At 46.2% G+C, this 20,160-nt stretch overlaps 1 protein-coding gene across 2 annotated transcripts in view; it reads left to right on the top strand.

The window, feature by feature from the left end:
• Window positions 1-20,160, top strand: part of P4HTM (prolyl 4-hydroxylase, transmembrane) — a 104,492-nt gene that overhangs the window by 69,085 nt on the left and 15,247 nt on the right. The window contains exon 9 of one of the 2 annotated variants that reach the window (XM_029601267.1): window positions 7,452-7,713. In XM_029601267.1, the coding sequence (XP_029457127.1) occupies window positions 7,452-7,669 (218 nt within the window). In that variant the 3' untranslated portion in view covers window positions 7,670-7,713. Of the gene's footprint in view, window positions 1-7,451; window positions 7,714-20,160 lie in introns of those variants that run through there. The other variant, XM_029601268.1, reaches the window with a different exon arrangement.

Raw genomic sequence — 20,160 nt, 5'->3', positions numbered from 1 at the left:
CTTCTCAAGACCCGTTTGTTTAAATCTGCCTATTTTTTAGTTTTATGATTTGAAATAGTATTTTAATTTGCTATTCCCTGTTCGTACCCGGATCAGTCCAGACTCCTGGGTTTTGCCCCCCTCTAGCAGATGGAGACAGAAGTTTAATAAACAAAACTCCGCCTTATCTAGGCTGGTGCCACCTACAGTTTGGCAGTATTCTTCTGTCTCCTAGCAGGTGGAGGAGGTGCAAAACCTACAGTCTGTGCTGAGGCCTAGTTTTCAGTTCTAGATAGTATTGTTAGCTGGGTAAAAAGAAAGATAAAGTTAGAATAAGATATAGGACCGCAGTGGTTTGCCTGCAGGTTCAGTCGCCCGCCTCCCAGGGGGTTGTGAGGTCCTGAGGGGACCATCCCCCCTGGTTTCTGAGGCCGCTGAGGTGTGGGGTGCTTCACCCTCCTGCCAGCTTGAATTCATGACTGGGGGTGATACCGGGGAGTCTGGCTCACTCCCCCCAGTTGGTCCAGGACCCGGAGGCTATTGGGGGAGTATATTTAAAAAAAAAAAAAAAGCTAAAAATAAAATATTTATTTTTTGTGTGTCCTGTCGGGGCTTGATTCTCCTTCCCTTCCGGTCGAGTTGGGGGTGCTTGCGCGCCATTTTCGCCGCTTTCCAAGCAATTTTCGGGTGCCGTTTTTCACTGCAGCATGCCGCGTCGGGCTGCTTGTAGGGTCTGCGGCGCCGCGCAGGCACGACTGTCCCGGGACAATTTGTGTTCTAATTGCCTCTCCGGAGGCGAGGGAGTCTCTGCGGCCCCGGGCAGGGTCCTGGTGAGGGTCCAAAAGATGACCGGAGCATTTGGGGACTTACAGTCTTCAGGTGCCAACCCGTTCCCGCGGAGCGTGGGAACGTGCGCCATTTTAGGTTCACTAGGGTCAGCTTTATTTTATTTATTTATTTATTTATTTATTTTAACAACGGTTTACATTAAGGCACATAAAAATAATTCTAACGTATTTTAAGTTACATAGGTGCCATTAAGGATCGGTAACATAGTTTATAATAATATTAATTGGTAAGTGTAATAAATCATGTCCAATTCACCTTGTATTGGTTTAGACTATGAGATTACCTTTATCATTGTACTTTTACCTTTTATTGCTGATCTTAAAAATGAAACTTAAGCTAAATAAAATTATACACATATTGATGTTGGTTATGTGTTTGTTGTTCACCTGTTTGTTTGTTTCTACCTGCTTTCCCCTGGGCACTATTCTCCTTTCTCTTTCTGATAAGCTAGTTTAAAGAACCATGTTTTTAGATTTTTTCTAAAGGTTTTGTTGTTACTTTGTAGTCTTATCACCAATGGCATGGAGTTCCATAGTACGGGTCCTGCCAAGGATAACTCTCTCTCTCTTACCTGTGTAAGCCTTGCTGTTTTGATTGATGGAATGGTGAGGAGTGCTTTGTTGGCTGATCTCAGGTTTCTATTTGGAACGTGTACGCGAAGGGCTGTGTTCAGCCAATCTGCTTTTTCATTATGTATTAATTTGTGTATGGTGCTTAGTGTTTTGTGCTGAATTCTTTGTTCAATGGGGAGCCAGTGTAATTCTGCCAGGGTTTCTGTGATGTGATCTCTTTTGCTTTTGCCGGTTAAGATTCTAGCGGCTGTGTTTTGCAATATTTGTAGCGGTCTTAACGAAGTGTATGGTAAGCCTAGTAGGAGGGCGTTACAGTAATCAGTACTTGCAAAAATCAGCGCTTGTAGTACTGATCTGAAGTTGGCGGTTGTTAGAAGAGGTTTAAGTCTTCTAAGCACCATGATTTTAGCGTAACCTTCCTTTACTTTTAAAGATATGTGTTGTTTTAAGCTTAGTTCCATGTCAATTATTACCCCTAGGTTCCGTACTTTGTCAGCTAACTCTATTTTTTGGTTGTTGTTGAGTATTATTGTTTTTTGAACGATCTGCGTGTCTTTTCGTTCTAAATGTATAAATTCTGTTTTCTCAATATTAATTACTAGCTCCATTTGGTTTAGTAGTTGTTTGATGATATCTAGGTACATATTTGCTATTTTTAATGTTTTTTCAATAGTGTCATCAATGGGTAGTATTAATTGGATATCATCAGCGTATATATAATGAGTGATGCCTAGACCAGCCAGTAGGTGACATAGTGGTAAGAGATATATGTTGAAGAGTATGGCCGATAGGGCTGAACCTTGTGGTACTCCTGTTTGAAGGTTTATTTTTTCTGACATAACGTCTTTGATTTGCACTTGAAAATATCTGTTGCTTTGGCGGGAGCGGCCGCCATTTTAGCCCCGCTGGTGTCCGCAGCTGCCAAGGCACCGGCGGCGCGGGGGGAGGATGACTCTAACTCGGTGAGAGTACATCTAAGCGCCATTGCAGCTTACCATCAACTCAAGATGAAGAAGGGCACCCATTCTCCCATCATCCATTAGTAGCCAAATTTATGAAAGGTCTTTACAATTTAAAACCTCCAGTTAAAATGCCATCACCACAATGAGATTTCAACAATTAATGAAACTTCCATATAACAGCTGTTGGATTTGTGGACCCCTGAGCCGGCTGGGACAGATGATGACACGCCGTGGGAAGACCCACAGAGAAGTCGAAGCTGGGAGGCGGCACAGGACAGGAGACCAGAGGGATCTTCACCACTGGAATCCCGAGGTCCCCCCAGGAGGAGCCTGTGAGGACCTGAGCCGCTTGGACTTACGTGCGGTCTCCTGTGGGTCGGTGTCGAAGAAGCGTTCCAGAGGATAGAGAAGAGTAGAGCTGAAGCCAGGAGGCTAACTGGAACTTCACCACTGGAAGCCCGTGGTCCCCCCAAGAGGAGCTCGTGAGGACCCGAGCCGCTTGGACTTAGGCGAGGCCTCCTGGATGAAAGCCGAAGTCAGAAGCCAGTGGATGGAAGCCAAAGTCAGAAGCCAGTAGTCGAAAGCCGAAGTCAGAAGCAGCAACTAGTAACTCTCAACAAAGAGTGAACCTTGTTGCAAGGCAAAGTATAGGCCTAGCTGCAGGGTTTAAATACCCCTGCAGCGTCTGATGTCATCTGAGGGCCGTTCTTACTCTTCCCGCGCTGGCCCCTTTAAATCCTGAGCCCCTGCGCGCGCGCCTAGGGGTGGGGCCAGGCGTGGAGGATCAACAGCGTCTCCCTCGAAGAGGGAGCACCGCCGCAGAAGCCGGGACGAGCTTTGCCGGCCGGGGAGGCATTTCAGCGGCCCGGGCCAGCCCCGAGGTAAGTGAAGGGACAGGGGCACGGCCCAGGACCATAACAGTACCCCCCCCACACACCCTCTTCCCGGGGGCTTGGGCTTAGCAGGATGATCCAGGTGGAACTGGCGGAGCAGCCCCTTGTCAAGGATGTTAGAGGCCGGTTCCCACGTATTCTCTTCGGGGCCGTAGCCCTCCCAGGAAAGGAGGTGCTCCCATCTACGATGGTGGAACCGTACATCGAAGACGTCCTTTACTTGGTAGACTGTGTCCCCCTGGGCCACGGGAGCGGTGGATTCAGGAATCCTGTTATGGAAGACGGACAAGACCAACGGCTTGAGCAATGAGACATGAAAAACGTTATGAACCCTGAGCGTAGAGGGAAGGCGGAGCCGGTAGGAGACCGCCCCCACCCGTTCCATGATTGGGAATGGTCCAATGTACCTCGGAGCCAAGCGCACCGAAGGAACCCGCAGGCGAAGATGTTTGGTACTTAGCCATACCTTGTCCCCGGGAAGGCATGTTGGAGCTGGATGTCGCAGACAGTCCGCATATCTTTTTGCTGTGACTGCCATGTGTTGAAGTTTCTCCCGAGTAGAGCCGCAGAGGCTGTGTAGCTGTTGGGCTGTGAGTTGCATGGCTGGTGATGGGACTGCCAATGGCAAAGGCAAAGGAGGTCAGAGATGTCTCCCATAGACTACCTGGAAGGGAGGCCTACCGGTGGCCAAATGCCTATGGTGGTTGTAGGAGAATTCTGCCCACGGGAGTAAAGCCACCCAATCATCTTGTAGGTCTCCCATGAAGGCTCGGAGGAAGGCTTTCAAGGTCCGGTTTGTGTATTCTGCTTGGCCATTACCTTGGGGATGAAAGGCAGTCATGAAGTCCAACTGGACCCCAAATTTCTTGCAGAGTGCTCTCCAATATTTAGCCATGAACTGTGAGCCCCAGTCGGAGGCAATATGGAGAGAAAGTCCATGTAGGCGAAAGATGTGCTGGGCGAAAAGACTAGCGAGCTCTGGTGCCGTTGGTAACTTAGTGAGGGGGACGAAGTGGGCCATCTTCGAAAACCTGTCGATTGTGACCCATATCACTGTTTTCCCTTCAGAAGGTGGCAAGTCCACGATGAAGTTGGTCGACAAATGGGTCCATGGCTTGGTGAGGATAGGCAATGGTTGAAGGAGCCCCCACGGGCGACCAGTCAGCGTCTTTTGTCGAGCACAGGTCGGGCAGGAGCTGACATAAAGACGAACATCTTTCCTGACCTGAGGCCACCAATAATACTCGGTCAGCAGATCTAAGGTCCAAGCGACCCCCGAATGCCCTGCAGTCAACGAGTCATGAGCCCATGACAACACCTTCTTGCGCAGGCGAATGGGTACGACCGTCTTATGCATGGGAACCACCTCTGATGCTGCAAGAAGGACTTTGGCTGGATCGAGGATATAACGGGGCAGATCCGGGTTATCCTCTGTTTCAGCCATGTGTGAGAGAGCATCTGCTCTAATGTTCTTGGAAGCTGGCCTGTACCGGAGGAGGAAATTGAACCGGCTAAAGAAGAGCGACCATTGGGCTTGTCGAAAATTAAGGCATTGGGCTTGGCACAAGGATTCCAGGTTCTTGTGATCCGTATAGACGATCACAGGGTATTGGGCCCCCTCCAGCCACTGCCGCCACTCCTCCAGCGCGAGCTTGATGGCCAGGAGCGCCTTATCGCCGATACTGTAATTTCTCTCTGCCGGAGAGAATTTTCGAGAATAATAGGAACATGGTAAGGGTTTGCCTTTAGTGGATAACTGGCTCAGGACAGCCCCTATCGCAAAATCAGATGCATCTACCTCCACGATGAACTGACGCTGCGGATTTGGATGGTGGAGATAGACATCAAGGAAAAAGGCTTCCTTCAGCTCTTCTGAGCCATTATTCTCAGTGAAATACATCACCACCTCTAATTTACTCACCAATGAGTTAGTTTGTTTGCATAACATTTTCCTAATTGGTTGGCATTATAATTGTATGTCATATATGTTAATAAGATTGGATTCCTTAAATCATATGATTTCTTGTAAATTGAGCCCAGAAGGCAGAAACGAAAGTCAGTGCTGACATTTAACATATTTTTTATCCTTTCAGCAGCCTTGCCTATTCCTACAAGCCTGATTAGTGCAATCTTATTGTGCTCTATTTCTTTATTTCTTCACCGTCACCAAACTAGTCTGGCTTCATAGAAACCTTCTCAAAGCACCCTTACAAATGTATAATGTTATAAAACTAACAGATTTCACAACTGATAAAGGTCCATCAGCTAAGAGCTGTTGCCACAACATTAGCTCATTAAACTCTTCTTCAGCACAAGACAATTGCAAAGCAGCAACATGGTCATCAAAACTTTTACAAGATATTTTGTTTGGAACAGAAATCTTGAGCAGATACAGTATGTGCTCAGTAAGACGGTAACGTTCAAACTGAAGCACGTGCACAAATGTGTGCACGTTTGCTGGTGCACGCACATGGATGCGCTGATTTTATAACATGCGTGCGTCTTTGCACGCATGTTATAAAATCTGCTACCTGCATTCACATGCGTACATGATTTTATATTGATGCTCGCATGTGCGTGCAAATCCCGTCTCAAGCGCGTAAGGGAGGGTAATTTTAGTAGGTACGTACGCAGATGCAATATGCCTATTTCCCAGTTCCCTCCCAGTTTGCCCCAGTAAAGGAGTGGACTTCCTAAACCCCCTACCTAACTTTTCTCCTTTTTACCCTACTAGCCCCGACCCCTAAAATCCTGCTGACTATCCTTTGTTTTTTATTTTACTACTTACATTATGTCCATAGCTGAAGCAAGTTATGCGATTGTGGGATCCCGGCATGCGCTAGTACGTGTAACTGATTTCATGGGTGCAGTCCTGGCCCACCCATGCCCCACCCAGACCCCGCTCCATCCCACCCCTTTTTCACCTAACCTTTTTTACCCGCGTACTGGGAGATAGGTGCGTGGCTGAGGGCCTCTTAAAATCTGTGCAGCGTGCGCACGTCCCAGTCACTTGCGTATCTCCCAGCTTTTGTGCACATAGGGCATGTAAAATTCACCATCATTTTAAAATGAAGTCCCAACTTCCCACACAATAGCCACAGGTTGCAAAAAAAAAAAAAGTGTAAACAGAAAGAAACACAGCCCTTAGCTGAGGAGTTCCATCTTGTGTGTCTACTTTGTGATGTTTGCCCACAGAGAAAGCGAAGTTGCTTACATATAACGGGTGTTCTCTGTGGACAGCAGAAGAAGCAGCCACTTAATCCCTCCCTCCTCCCTGGGAAGTTGAAGACAAGCTTAAAAATGGACTGAGGGAGAGGCGTGTGGTGGCATTAGCATAGGAATTAGCGTAGGAACATTTGTGAATGCCCAGAAACAACTCCAGAAGTTTCTGGGCTAGGAGAGAAAAAAGACCATACTGGTGCTGTCAGATGACATCATCTTGTGTGGCTGTTTGTTCTACTGTCCATGAAGAACACCTGTTACAGGTAAGCAACTTTGCTGAGCCACAGGTTGGCCAAGTTATTACCCTTTTATACTCTATTTCTTTGGATGACTTCTCACACTTGATTAAAGGGCCAGTTTAATAAGGTGCATCTGGCATTGTGCACACACTTTACTGTCAATGCAGCTGGTTTTGCACACCACAATATGTGTACAGAGTAGCACCCTCTTATGCAGTTCCCATGCTAATCATTGCAATAGCTAGAGGTATGTTAGTTTACCTTGTGCTTCTTAGTGCAAGGAGCTTTACTCCTGAGGTGAAGTAACATTTATAGTGTACGGGTGGAAGCTGGAGTTCCAGTGCCAGGAACTGTAGCTGGGATTTTCTGCACTGAAAACATTTTTTTTGTGTGCAGAAAACATGATTTATCTGATAAATCATGTTTTTATGTGCATTAAGCATTTTCTTTATGCACATTTTCTGATTAATGTCCATTTTGTAACTCCTGATGCATTATCATATCATTAGCTTACTACATTGGGAAATAAAAAAATATTTTCGTGTGTGCATTAAACTGTGTGCTGAATTTCAGTGCACAGTTTAATGCCCAGCTTGGCCACTGAGTTTTAAAGTAGTAACAAAGTAAATGGAAAGAATTCCCTTTCTAGCAGCTCTGTTTTCTTCAAAATATACCTGTTTCTTGACTCTATTTCTCTTTCTTTTTTGTCCAAACTTCATGGTTTTCTTGTTGCAGGCTGGGTAGGAGACTTGGATGAATACTCACTACATGGAGGCTGCCTAGTCACTAAAGGAGTCAAATGGATTGCTAACAACTGGATCAATATAGACCCAAGTAAACAGCGGCAGATCCAGTTCCAACATGAGATGGCTCGCTATACTGAAGAGGACAGTGAAGCACAGACAGAGTGGACTGTAGACAGATCATACAAGGATGTGCATATGGATTTATAAGGTTACAGATCAGCTGGACACTGAGATGCTGATTCAGCAACACTGTGAGTACCTTTCAGCAATCAGCTGTTTTGCTCCTGTGATATCCTTCTCTCTTCCTATGGCCACTTTTCAAGCTCTTTTGTAGCCTTTGCATCTGCATTAACAATGATCGTCAGTGCAACAGATGGGCCAACTAATGAGTTATAGCAAGATTTAAGTAGTTTATACCTAGAGGCAGAGCTTCTCACTTTTTATTTTTACCTATAGTCATACCATACTAGCGAATGCTAAGGACAATATGAGGACATCGCAGGTTTTATTCCACAAACTCCAGATATTCAAGTGTTGGCTTTCCATTGTCCATCATTTCCAATGTAGGGATTGTGCAATTAGTGCTTTCTCAACTTCCAAGGCAGTGCTGTCAGGTTAGAAACTTGGCGTTTCGCACATTCCTTTATGTAAATTATCATTTTACTCCATATTATCTACTGTACAAGAGTAGAAGTCAATACATTTGTTATTGAGGTGAAAAGAAATAGATTTTTATCTTTCTTTTCACCTCAATAACAAACTTACTGACTGTGAATGACTTACGCCAACAGTATCAACCTTCTGTCCCTACACAACATCTATTATTAAATCAAATGACACATTTTACAATCTGACATTCAGTCAGAAGTGAAGCTGCTAGGACCTAGCTCTCCTGTGCCATTCTGGTCATTAGTGCAGCCATTGCACACTTTAAGGCCGATACAATATAGTGCACTTGGCCAAGTGCACGCTTTACACTCGTTTGGAGGCGCGTCCAAAACCCCCTTATTCAGTATGGGGATTAGTGCATCCAAAATGCACATCCAAACCAGCGTGTAGCTAATAGTGTGTCCAACACACACATTTTTACTCTCAAAAATTAACACCTGCCCCGGAGCAGGTGTTAATTCTTGAGGAGTCCCAAAAGTAAACAGAAAAGCAGAAAATACTGCTTTTCTGTACTTCCTCCATCTTAATATCGTGGTGATCTTAAGTCGGAGGAACTGAAAAAAGAACCAGCAAAAAAACAAAAAGTCTCTGAAGGTCAGGTTAGGAAAATGGATGCTTCTAAAATGGAGCGTCTGTTTTCCTAACTTAATGACAGCCACCTCTCCTGGGTGCCTGCTGCTGAGGCGGCACTAGAGGCGCAGAATTTCCCTAGCAATTCCTTTTTACCACAGCAGCCCATTTAAATATTAAATCGGACACCCAAGAAAGGTGCATCAGCGCGCATTAGGAGAGCAGATGCTCAGTCACGAGCACCCATTTAAGGTGTGCTGATATTGCATCGGCCTGATTATGGCAAAGGAAAGCAGGAAAGGAAGTCGTTATTTATTTATTTATTTATTTGCTTTTATATGCTGACATTCGTTGGAGTACATTCGTTGCTTAACTGCAAAATAATGGTATGAAGAAGAAACTAGAGAGATGACAAGTAAAATAATGTGTTGATGCCCAAATTGCAATTTCTTTCATAGTCATTTATTGTAAGAGTTTGAGGCACAGGAGGGAAGAGCATGCATGCTAACTGAAATATAATTTCTGGGTCTAAGCCTTCTCTTCCATTACAGCTGAACTGTATGCACCATCATTGGCCTGTCTTTGCATGCTTCTTTACCTGGGGTTTATGCTCTATGGACTTGTCATCTGAGACTGTACATAGTCTTAAAATATTTCAGCCATAAAATGCGGAGGGAAAATGCAATAGAAATTTATGATGCAAACAACCCTTAGCAATGAGGGAAAATATAAAAAGTTGCAGTAAATGAAATGTGTATCTTCACTGGTTCATGAATCAATGTGATTGAAAGCTCAAACATGATGCAGCACGCTTCCTTAAGAATATCTCTATGCCACTGGTAGGTTATGTAGCCAAAGTTAGGGGAACATTACTGCTTTCAATTACCCAGAAAGTAATTGGATAGCTCAAACTACTACAGGGTGGCCCATGGAAAAGTAGCCCGCTTCCAATACCAGTGCATTGGAGGCAGGCTACTTTCCATGGGCCACCCTGTATAAAAATGTTGGGATTTCAGACCAAAAGGATTAAAGTGTCTGTTGCTGTTCTGGCCCCAGTTTCTCCGACTTATTAAGTCGGAGGAAGTACAGATGTGAAGGAATGTAGAATGTAGACACCTTAGAAAGCAGTGTGGGATTAAGCAGGAGGACACTTACATTTTTGAAAAGCCATGAACGTATCTACAGCTGTGAGGTTTATAAAATATTCTTAGGATTAAATGACTATTTGAGAATGGGGAATGAAAGGAGAAACTCCTGAGGCAGCACGGTGAGCAGGCACAAATGGGCAGATTGGCTGCACCAGGTGGCCTTTACCTATTAACACACACTTTGTTTTATTTCATTATTGTTATTAAGAGAAAAGAACGAGATGTAACATTAAATATAGCCGAGGCGTACATACACATGAAACTGCTCTTATTTTAATGTAGTAGTTCAGATTTGCCTCAGCTTCTTTTCAGCCCAGGTGTAACATCTCCAATGTGTGTCTAGCAGTACATTTAATTAGAAGTACTGAATAAAGCCCCACTCCTCTTCATCCAGTCAGACTAGTTCAGACAAGTGGGTTATGCACGCTAACCAGCAGATGGAAATAGAGATCAGCAAATTGACTGTCACTCCATATGTGAATCCATACTGACCTCAGCCTGCCAGAATTCTCTTTCTTCAGCAGATGGGCAAGCATCCTGTGCTGTGGACTGTTGTAGGCTAAATAGGAAAATATTGAGGTGAAAGTATTTCTCCCTCCCTCAGTTGAGCAGAGTCCTTTGATGATTGCAGGAAATTGGCTCCGGAGATGAAAGCCTTGGACTCCCTTCCTCCATGAGTCGGGTTAGAGCCAGGGGGCTTCCAGGAGGGGGAGGTGAGATCGGCCCATGCCTTCCTCCCCCTCCCTGTTACATATTGTCCCATTATTCCTATTTTGCCCTGCTCATTCAGTTTTCTTTGGATTGAGCTGCTTTTCCTTTAATTGAAGATGTTTTTTTCTCAGCAGTTGCAATAATGAAAAAAAGGGAGTAGGATAGGAGTCTTGTTGTTTCAGTGGCAGAGACGCGGCAGTTGGGTTTGCAAGAAGGAGACTTCTGAGGAGTTTTTTGGTCTCCTTCAACGGGGTGAGTCGCCACAAAGTTTTTACTTTAGATTGCAGCCATGTTTCCCCTTAGGGAACAAGCTTGACAGGCAAGATAGCGCCAGCTGTGGAGCACTGGAGGAAAACCGCACTCTGCACAACCCGCAACCTGAGGAAGGTGCCAGCAGTCAGTGGCACCAAAATGTGCCGCAAATGTTTGGCGGCTCAGGTGGGATCTTTGCAGCCGTGTGTTTGGGTAGGAGGGGGTGTCCGGAACAGAGACCAATGAGGTACTGCAGTTCTCCACAGGATCCCAAAAGCACGGAGGAGCCGCTGGTGGCCATTTTGCAGCCAAAGGGTGTGAAGGGGAACTTCAGGCTTCCTCCCTCAGTCCAGAGAAGCAATGGCAGTGGCATCTAGAACAGCTTCTGCACAGGTTAAAGCCCTCTCAGCTACCCCAGCATTTGTTGTCTCCTCTCTACCTTGGGACAGCTATTTCATGGGAATTTTTCAAAGGCCTATAGGCCTTCCGTATGGGTCAAGGTAAGGCCTCAGGGATAGCCCCAGCTTTCCCAAAGCTCTCTGGTACTTTGGGCTCACAAGAATTTTTTAAAAGCAAAATGCTGTTGAAGCAGCTTTCTCAGTCATTCCAGTATCTTCTTGCCCTTTGAGCTCTCTGGATAGAAAGGGGACCGGAAGATATTGCGAAAAGATGAGTGTGCTGCCTCAGAGGACTCAAGGAGGCTGCGCTCATAATTATGCCTGTAGGCAGTCAGGCTCTTCTTTGGCTGGTTCCTGTTTTGCAAACGTGGGAACAGCGGCCATGTTGTAGCCACAAGGTGCTAGAGGAGAGCTAAAGCCTCTCTTGTTTCTCAGCTCTGCTTCTCTTCCACCCTCAGCAGTGTCCTTCTTAGTATGGGCCTTTGTTTTTTTAATCTGGATTTAAACTGTTGGCAGTAGGTCTTTTATATGGGCAAGATATGTCCCGGGGTAGCTTCAGCACTCACAGATTTGGCACAGCTATCGTGTGGCCACTTCCTCAAGGCTTAAGCCTCTGACCAGGCAGATTCCAGCTATAACCCCGGCAGTCACCCTTCCATTGCAGCCACTGACAGATGCTGTTCTGGAAATACCAGGAACAGGGAAATGGGTACCTTGCCTCCAGCAGGGGAGGGTCTGGGAAGGGAGTGGATAGGTGTGAAAATACGGTCTGCGGTTGGGTGGTGGCTACAAGAGAGGCATTTTTTTTAATGAACAGGGGAAGCGGAGCCCAATCTATGAGCCCTGAAACCTTTTTTAGTATTTGGGTGGGGATGCACGGCCCAAAGAACCAGAAGATATTTTGTTGGGGATGTTGAGGATTGGGCCACAGGCCCTTTTATAAGTTTACTTTTTTTGGTTATAAACAGTGTTACTTATCCGGGTATCTTGTGGCCTGGTTTGGCCTCTGTTGGAAACAGGATGCTGGGCTTGGTCTGACCCAGCATGGCAATTTCTTATGTTCTTATCTTCAAAAGATATCTGGATAAGTAGCAGTGCTGTTTACCCAGATGTCTTTTGAAGATATCCGGATAAGTAGCAAGTTATCCAGCCACACAAGGCTGGATAACTTAAAATTCAAAATGGCTATATTCAAACATAACTGGTTAAGTTTTTAAGTTATCCAGCTACAAATAGCTGGATAACTTTAAGTAAATATATTCAGCCGGATGTTTATCCAACTGAATATATGGACAGGGTCAGATTAAGGCAGAAGGCACCCATAGGTAATGGGGGTAGGGTTATCCTCTCTACTCCTCCCTGAGGGGGAGGGGGTGTAGGGCACGAACCCTCCCTCCTCATCTACAAGTTTCAGCACCGCTTCTTTCATGTAGGTGCTGGAAGATGAAGTAAAAATCAGCATGGGGCCTTCCCCAGCCCTGGCACCCTGAATGACCCAGAGGTGCCCCACCCCACACATAGGTTTCCATCTTAACAGGAAGTCTGTGTAGGAGGAGGAAACGTGCTGCCAAAGCTGCTGAAGGCATTGCACTGAATGTTTTTTAATTCTCTTTATTGTTACAGACAAGGAACAGTATCCAAAACACACTATAGTTACATTTTCTCCCCAATTATATGTTAACGAAGCAATCAAAAAACATTACCATTCTTGAAAAAATGAATTAGTTACACAATTAAATGAATAAACTTAAATTGACAATTGAACCCCTCAGGAAACATTCCTACCACCTGAGGCACAGTAAAAGATATAACAAGGAGTTTTACATAAGGCTTTGTCAGGTCCATAGCATCACTAGTTTTTGACCCAATAGAAAATTGAGAGAGAATGTTGCTGATAATGTGCAATGAAACCATCCCCAAGTTTTCTGAAAAAATACTTTCACCTTTTTCAATTTATGGTATACAGACCAATATTCCATCTGAAACAGTTCGATCATATGTATTTCCACGTTGTTACCAATGGAGGGGTTGTCTGTTTCAATTAATTAGAATACAACATTTTGCTATCAAATAAAATGTTAATAAGAACGCCTTATGGTCTTTTTCAATAAAATTTCCACTTTTATTATAACCTAAAATGCAAAAAGAGCTTGTCCAGAGCACATTTTTCTGTGATCAAAAATATCTCATTCCGTATGTTCTTATGTCTTCCCAAAAACATTTAATTAGCGGGCATTCCCATAGCAGTGAAGAAATGTGGCTAATAGTGTGCCACATTTCACACAAGCACTGGAGCAAATCGATCCCATTTTGTGTGTTCTCAAAGGGGCACAAATGGACCCATGGACGGAACCGGAGCGGGCCTATGGCCACGGCCATAAGCACAGCTACTGAAAGGTGCCATAGCACTGCCATGTGGGGCCTCAGTACTTGTAAAAGCAGCACGGCCCGCTGATGATTCTGGCAGGGCCACACTGCTTTTTCCACTCATAGGCGTTGGAACAGGGGATGGCTGCCAACAACGGGAGAAGCCTCATTAGTGGCAGTGGAACGACACATGATTTTCTTAACATTGCTCACTCCCACGGTACTGCTGTGATCCCCTCATTCATCCTCCCTGCTCCTGAACAATCGAAGGATTGTGGCCTTGCAGCACAGATTGCTTCCTCCCTCCTGGCTGCCGGTGATTGAATGACATCATCAGGTGCCTGTGTCAGTGGGTGCATGTGTATGAGAGCCAGGGAGCCTGTGCTTGTGTGTACACATTTGAGAGCCAGAGAGCCTGTATGTGTGTGTGTGTATGAGAGCCAGAATCCTGTAAGGAAGAGAGAGGTTATGTGTGTGAAACAGAGCCTGTGTGTGTATGTGTGAGAGAGAGAGGGGGTATGAATGAGTTTGTGTGTGAGAAAGGGGCTGTGAAATAGGCCCCACCAACCACTCTATCAATTTTAACAGGACCGTGATGCTACTGAGAGAAGGAGGTGAGTGCATTGCCCTGCCCTGCCAGAAGGAGCGGCAACCAGAATTGTACACAGTATTCAAGGTGCGGTCTCACCATGGAGCAATATAGAGGCATTATGACATTTTCCGTTTTATTAACCATTCCCTTCCTAATAATTCCTAACATTCTGTTTGCTTTTTTGACTGCTGCAGCACACTGAGCCGACAATTTTAAAGTATTATCTGTCCACTATGATGCCTACATCTTTTTCCTGGGTGGTTGCTCCTAATATGGAACCTAACATCGTGTAACTACAGCAAGGGTTATTTTTCCCTATATGCAACACCTTGCACTTGTCCACATTAAATTTCATCTGCCATTTGGATGCCCAGTCTTCCAGTCTAGCAAGGTCCTCCTGTAATGTATCACAATCCGCTTGTGATTTGACTACTCTAAATAATTTTGTATCATCCGCAAATTTGAAAGCCTCACTCGTGTCTATAAAAATTTGGCACCAGAGACAGTTGCTTATGTTGCCTACGCCTAAATCTGGGCATGTATAAGGAAAGCAGAGTTGCTTACCTATAACAGGTATTCCCTCAGGACAGCAGGATGTTAGTCCTCACATCTGGGTGATATCAGATGGTGCCCTGTCACAGAACACTTTTGTCAAAGTTTCTAGAACTTTGACTGGCACACTGAGCATGCCCAGCATGCCACTAATCCTGTAGCCACAAGGGGTCCCTCTTCAGTCTCATTTGTAGCAAAAGTATGAGCAAAAACTAAAATAAGAAAACGATAATGAACCCAACTCCGCGGGGTGGCGGGTGGGTTTCGTGAGGACTAACATCCTGCTGTTTGGGAGAACACCTGTTACAGGTATGCAACTCTGCTTTCTCCCAGGACAAGCAGGATGGTAGTCCTCACATATAGGTGAATAGCAAGCTACAGGCTGACTCATAACACAGGAAGCCAATCAGCACTCAAAATGTGCAACAGGCACCACAACTTTGGTGCTGCTGGCAATAATGAGGCAGCCTGAAATTCACAGCGGGTCAAGGTAGGACGAGTTGGGTTCCTACACTGGGAATAAGTTCCTTAGGACAGACTGGCCAAAGACAGAGTCTTGTTGCCCAGCCTTGTTAAGACAGTAGTGAGCTGCGAAGGTGTGGAGAGAGCTCCATGTCGCAGCCCTGCAGATGTCGGCAGTCAGTACTGAACGATAGTGTGCTACTAACGTTGCCATGGCTCTGACGGAGTGTGCTTTCACACGTCCCTGCAGTGGAAGGCCTGCTTGCTGGTAGCAGAATGCAATGCTACCAGACTTGTCCTGGGAGAAAGTCTGCCAATCAGTTGGAGAGTGTCTGCTTGCCCAACGGAAGTCCAAGTTTGTTTTTATCAAAAGATACAAAGAGTTGGGTGGATTTCCTATGGACTGTGGTGCGGTCTAAATAAAATGCAAGAGCACGCTTACAGTTCAAGGTATGCAGAGTTTGCTCACCTGTGTGAGCGTGAGGCCTTGGAAAGAAAGTGGGCAAGACTATGGACTGATTTAAATGGAAATCAGTTACCACCTTAGGAAGGAATTTAGGGTGAGTGCGAAGAACCACCCGGTCATGGAGGAACCTTGTGTAGGGTGAGTGGGTCACAAGGGTCTGTAACTCAGTTACCCTGCGAGCAGACATGATGGCTACTAGGAAAAGTACTTTCCATGTAAGGTATCTGAGTTCGCAGGAGTGCAAGGGCTCAAAAGGAGTGTGCATGAGCCGTGCAAGGACAACATTGAGGTCCCATGCCACGACCTGTGGCCATAGAGGAGGCTTAAGCTGTAATAAGCCTCTCACGAAGCGACTCACCATGGATTGAGCTGTTATCGGGACATCCCCTACTCCTTGGAGGTAAGCAGAGATGGCACTAAGGTGTACTTGGATAGATGACTTCTGGAGACCAGATTCCGAAAGGTGCCAGAGATAGTCTAACAGATTCGATGTGGAGCAAGAAAAGGGGACCAAGCCTTGTGTGCACCACAAGGTGAACCTCTTCCATTTAGAGCAGTAAGACCTCCGCATGGAAGGCTTCCATGAAGCTATGAGGACTTCAGAGACGTCCGTAGAAAGATTGAGTGATTGTAGTATCAACCTTTCAACATCCAGGTTCTCAGAGACAGGGTCTGGAGGTTCGGGTGACGTAACTTGCCGTGGTTCTGTGTTATGAGATTGGGCGATGTGCCTAGGCGAATGGGTTCCTGGACAGAGAGGTCAAGAAGTATGAGGAACTAAACTTGGTGTGGCCAATACGGGGCTATGAGTATCATTGAGCTTCGGTCCTGTTGTAGCTTCACGAGAGTCTTGCTAATTAGCAAAATCGGAGGGTACGCATATAGCAGGCCTGTGTTCCAGGGACAGGCGAAGGCATCCATGGTTGGTGCTCTCCAGTCCCTGCGCAGGGAGTAGAAGCGTTCCACTTTGTGGTTCTGAATGGACACAAAGAGGTTGGCTGACCCCCACCTGTGGAAGATTCTGCTCGCAACCGAGGGATCCAGAGACTACTTGTGGGGCTGCCTGTGCATTCTGTGTGCCTGGCAGATAAGTGGCTCACAGTAATATGGAATGCGACAGGGCCCAGACCCAAATTTGCGCTGCCTCCTGGCAGAGCAGATAAGAGCCAGTGCCCCCCTGTTTGTTCAGGTACCACATTGCAACTTGGTTGTCTGTTTGAATCAGGACAACTTTGTTGGAGAGGCAGTCCTGGAATGCATAAAGAGCGTACCGCATTGCCCAAAACTCCAGAAAGTTGATTTGATGGGTCGCTTCGGTTGTTGACCAAGAAGTCAAAATCCAGCCGCAGAGCCCGCTTGTGGAGCAGGCTGCAGCCTAGGTGTTCTCGCTTGGCGTGCCTGAGCTGGTCGTGCATGGGACGCAGGAGGGAAATATCTATGTGGCCGGTAGAATTGTTTCCTGGTGTCCCTACGTGTGCCCCTGCAGGCTACGAAGGGAATATCTGGGGAGACAGTTGACAACTGACGCAGGGTCTCATGGTGGTCTTTTAATTGGACCACTGCATCCTGGATCTTGTCCCCGAACAGGTTGTCTCCTGGTCAGGGTAGATCTGCAGGTTTGACCTGCACTTCTGGGCATAGGTCTGAGGCCTTGAGCCAGGCCCAGCGCCTAGCACTGATATCTGCTGCCAAGACTCAGGATGCTGTTTCAAAAGAATTGTAGGGAGCTCTGACTTCATGTTTGCCTGCTTCCAATCCTTTGTGTAGGATGGAGGACAAGGTTTCTTGTTGTTGCTGTGGTAATGTCTCCGCAATCTCCTGGACTTGTTTCCAGGGATTTCTATTATATTGGGTCATGTATAGTTGATATGCTGCTATTCGCGCTATCAAGAACATAAGAACATGCCATACTGGGTCAGACCATCAAGCCCAGCATCCTGTTTCCAATAGTGGCCAATCCAGGCCATAAGAACTTGGCAAATACCCAAAAATTAAGTCTATTCCATGTTACTGTTGCTAGTAATAGCAGTGGCTATTTTCTAAGTCAACTTAATTAATAGCAGGTAATGAACTTCTCCTCCAAGAACTTATCCAGTCCTTTTTAAAACACAGGCTAAACTAACTGTACTAACCAGATCCCCTGGCAACAAATTCCAGAGTTTAATTGTGCGCTGAGTGAAAAAGAACTTTCTCCGATTAGTTTTAAATGTGCCACATGCTAACTTCATGGAGTGCCCCCTAGTCTTTCCATTATCCGAAAAGGTAAATAGCCGATTCACATTTACCCGATCTAGACCTCTCATGATTTTAAACACCTCTATCATATCCCCCCTCAGCCGTCTCTTCTCCTAGCTGAAAAGTCCTAACCTCTTTAGTCTTTCTTCATAGGAGAGCTGCTTCATTCCCTTTATCATTTTGGTCACCCTTCTCTGTACCTTCTTCATCACAACTATATCTTAAGAACATAAGAAATTGCCATGCTGGGTCAGACCAAGGGTCCATCAAGCCCAGCATCCTGTTTCCAACAGATGCCAAAACCAGGCCACAAGAACCTGGCAATTACCCAAACACTAAGAAGAACCCATGCTACTGATACAATTAATAGCAGTGGCTATTCACTAAGTAAACTTGATTAATAGCCATTAATGGACTTCTCCTCCAAGAACTTATCCAAACCTTTTTTGAACCCAGCTACACTAACTGCACTAACCACATCCTCTGGCAACAAATTCCAGAGCTTTATTGTGCGTTGAGTGAAAAAGAATTTTCTCCGATTAGTTTTAAATGTGCTACTTACTAACTTCATGGAATGCCCCCTAGTCCTTCTATTATTCGAAAGTGTAAATAACCGAGTCACATCTACTCGTTCAAGACCTCTCATGATGTTAAAGACTTCTATCATATCCCCCTTCAGCCGTGTCTTCTCCAAGCTGAACAGCCCTAACCTCTTCAGCCTTTCCTCATAGGGGAGCTGTTCCATCCCCTTTATCATTTTGGTTGCCCTTCTCTGTACCTTCTCCATCGCAACTATATCTTTTTTGAGATGCGGTGACCAGAATTGTACACAGTATTCAAGGTGCGGTCTCACCATGGAGCGATACAGAGGCATTATGACATTTTCCGTTCTATTAACCATTCCCTTCCTAATAATTCTTAACATTCTATTTGCTTTTTTGATTGCTGCAGCACACTGAGCTGACGATTTTAAAGTACTATCCACTATGATGCCTAGATCTTTTTCCTGGGTGGTAGCTCCTAATATGGAACCTAACATCATGTAACTACAGCAAGGGTTATTTTTCCCTATATGCAACACCTTGCACTTGTCCACATTAAATTTCATCTGCCATTTGGATGCCCAATCTTCCAGTCTTGCAAGGTCCTCCTGTAATGTATCACAGTCTGCTTGTGATTTAACTACTCTGAATAATTTTGTATCATCCGCAAATTTGATAACCTCACTCGTCGTATTCCTTTCCAGATCATTTATATATATATATTGAAAAGCACCGGTCCAAGTACAGATCCCTGAGGCACTCCACTGTTTACCCTTTCCACTGAGACAATTGACCATTTAATCCTGCTCTCTGTTTCTGTTACAGTTTTGGCTGCAGTGCAACCGCCTCACCACCAGGGGTCCCTCTAGTGCTGGCTTTCCGGACAGGCCCAGTCCATCTTATCTGTCCACTCTGTGCTCTGGGTGTGTCCTTATAACCCTGCCTGACAGTTGCCTCGGTGCTTCGGCATCGAGCTCACCTGGGCTCCCTGCTCTAGCCTTGCGCGGCCTTCGGGCCTTTCCTTGCCTTGCCCTGCGCGGCCTTCGGGCCTTTCCTTGCCTTCGGGCCTCCTTCCTCGTTGTTCTCACCTGGCCTACGGGCCTTCTGACCTGCTTGCTCTGCTTACGGTGTGTGGCCTACGGGCCTTCTGTGTGTGTGTGGCCTACGGGCCTTCTGACCTGCCCTGCTTATGGTGTGTGGCCTACGGGCCTTCTGTCTGTGTGTGTGGAGCCTACGGGCCTTCTGACCTGCCTTGCCCCGCTTATGGTGTGTGGCCTACGGGCCTTCTGTGTGTGTGTGGCCTACGGGCCTTCTGACCTGCCCTGCTCTGCTTATGGTGTGTGGCCTACGGGCCTTCTGTCTGTGTGTGTGGCCTACGGGCCTTCTGACCTGCCTTGCCCCGCTTATGGTGTGTGGCCTACGGGCCTTCTGTGTGTGTGTGGCCTACGGGCCTTCTGACCTGCCTTGCCCCGCTTATGGTGTGTGGCCTACGGGCCTTCTGTGTGTGTGTGGCCTACGGGCCTTCTGACCTGCCTTGCCCTGCTTACTGTGCCCTGACCCAGCCTGAACTTAGACTCTGCTCATTGCCGCCTGCCCTGACCCAGCCTGAACTTAGACTCTGCTCATTGCCGCCTGCCCTGACCCAGCCTGAACTTAGACTCTGCTCATTGCCGCCTGCCCTGACCCAGCCTGAACTTAGACTCTGCTCATTGCCGCCTGCCCTGACCCAGCCTG

This window comes from Rhinatrema bivittatum, chromosome 4 (assembly GCF_901001135.1).
Source record: "Rhinatrema bivittatum chromosome 4, aRhiBiv1.1, whole genome shotgun sequence".
NCBI lineage: Eukaryota > Metazoa > Chordata > Amphibia > Gymnophiona > Rhinatrematidae > Rhinatrema > Rhinatrema bivittatum.
This window is presented reverse-complemented; position numbering and strand designations above follow the sequence as displayed.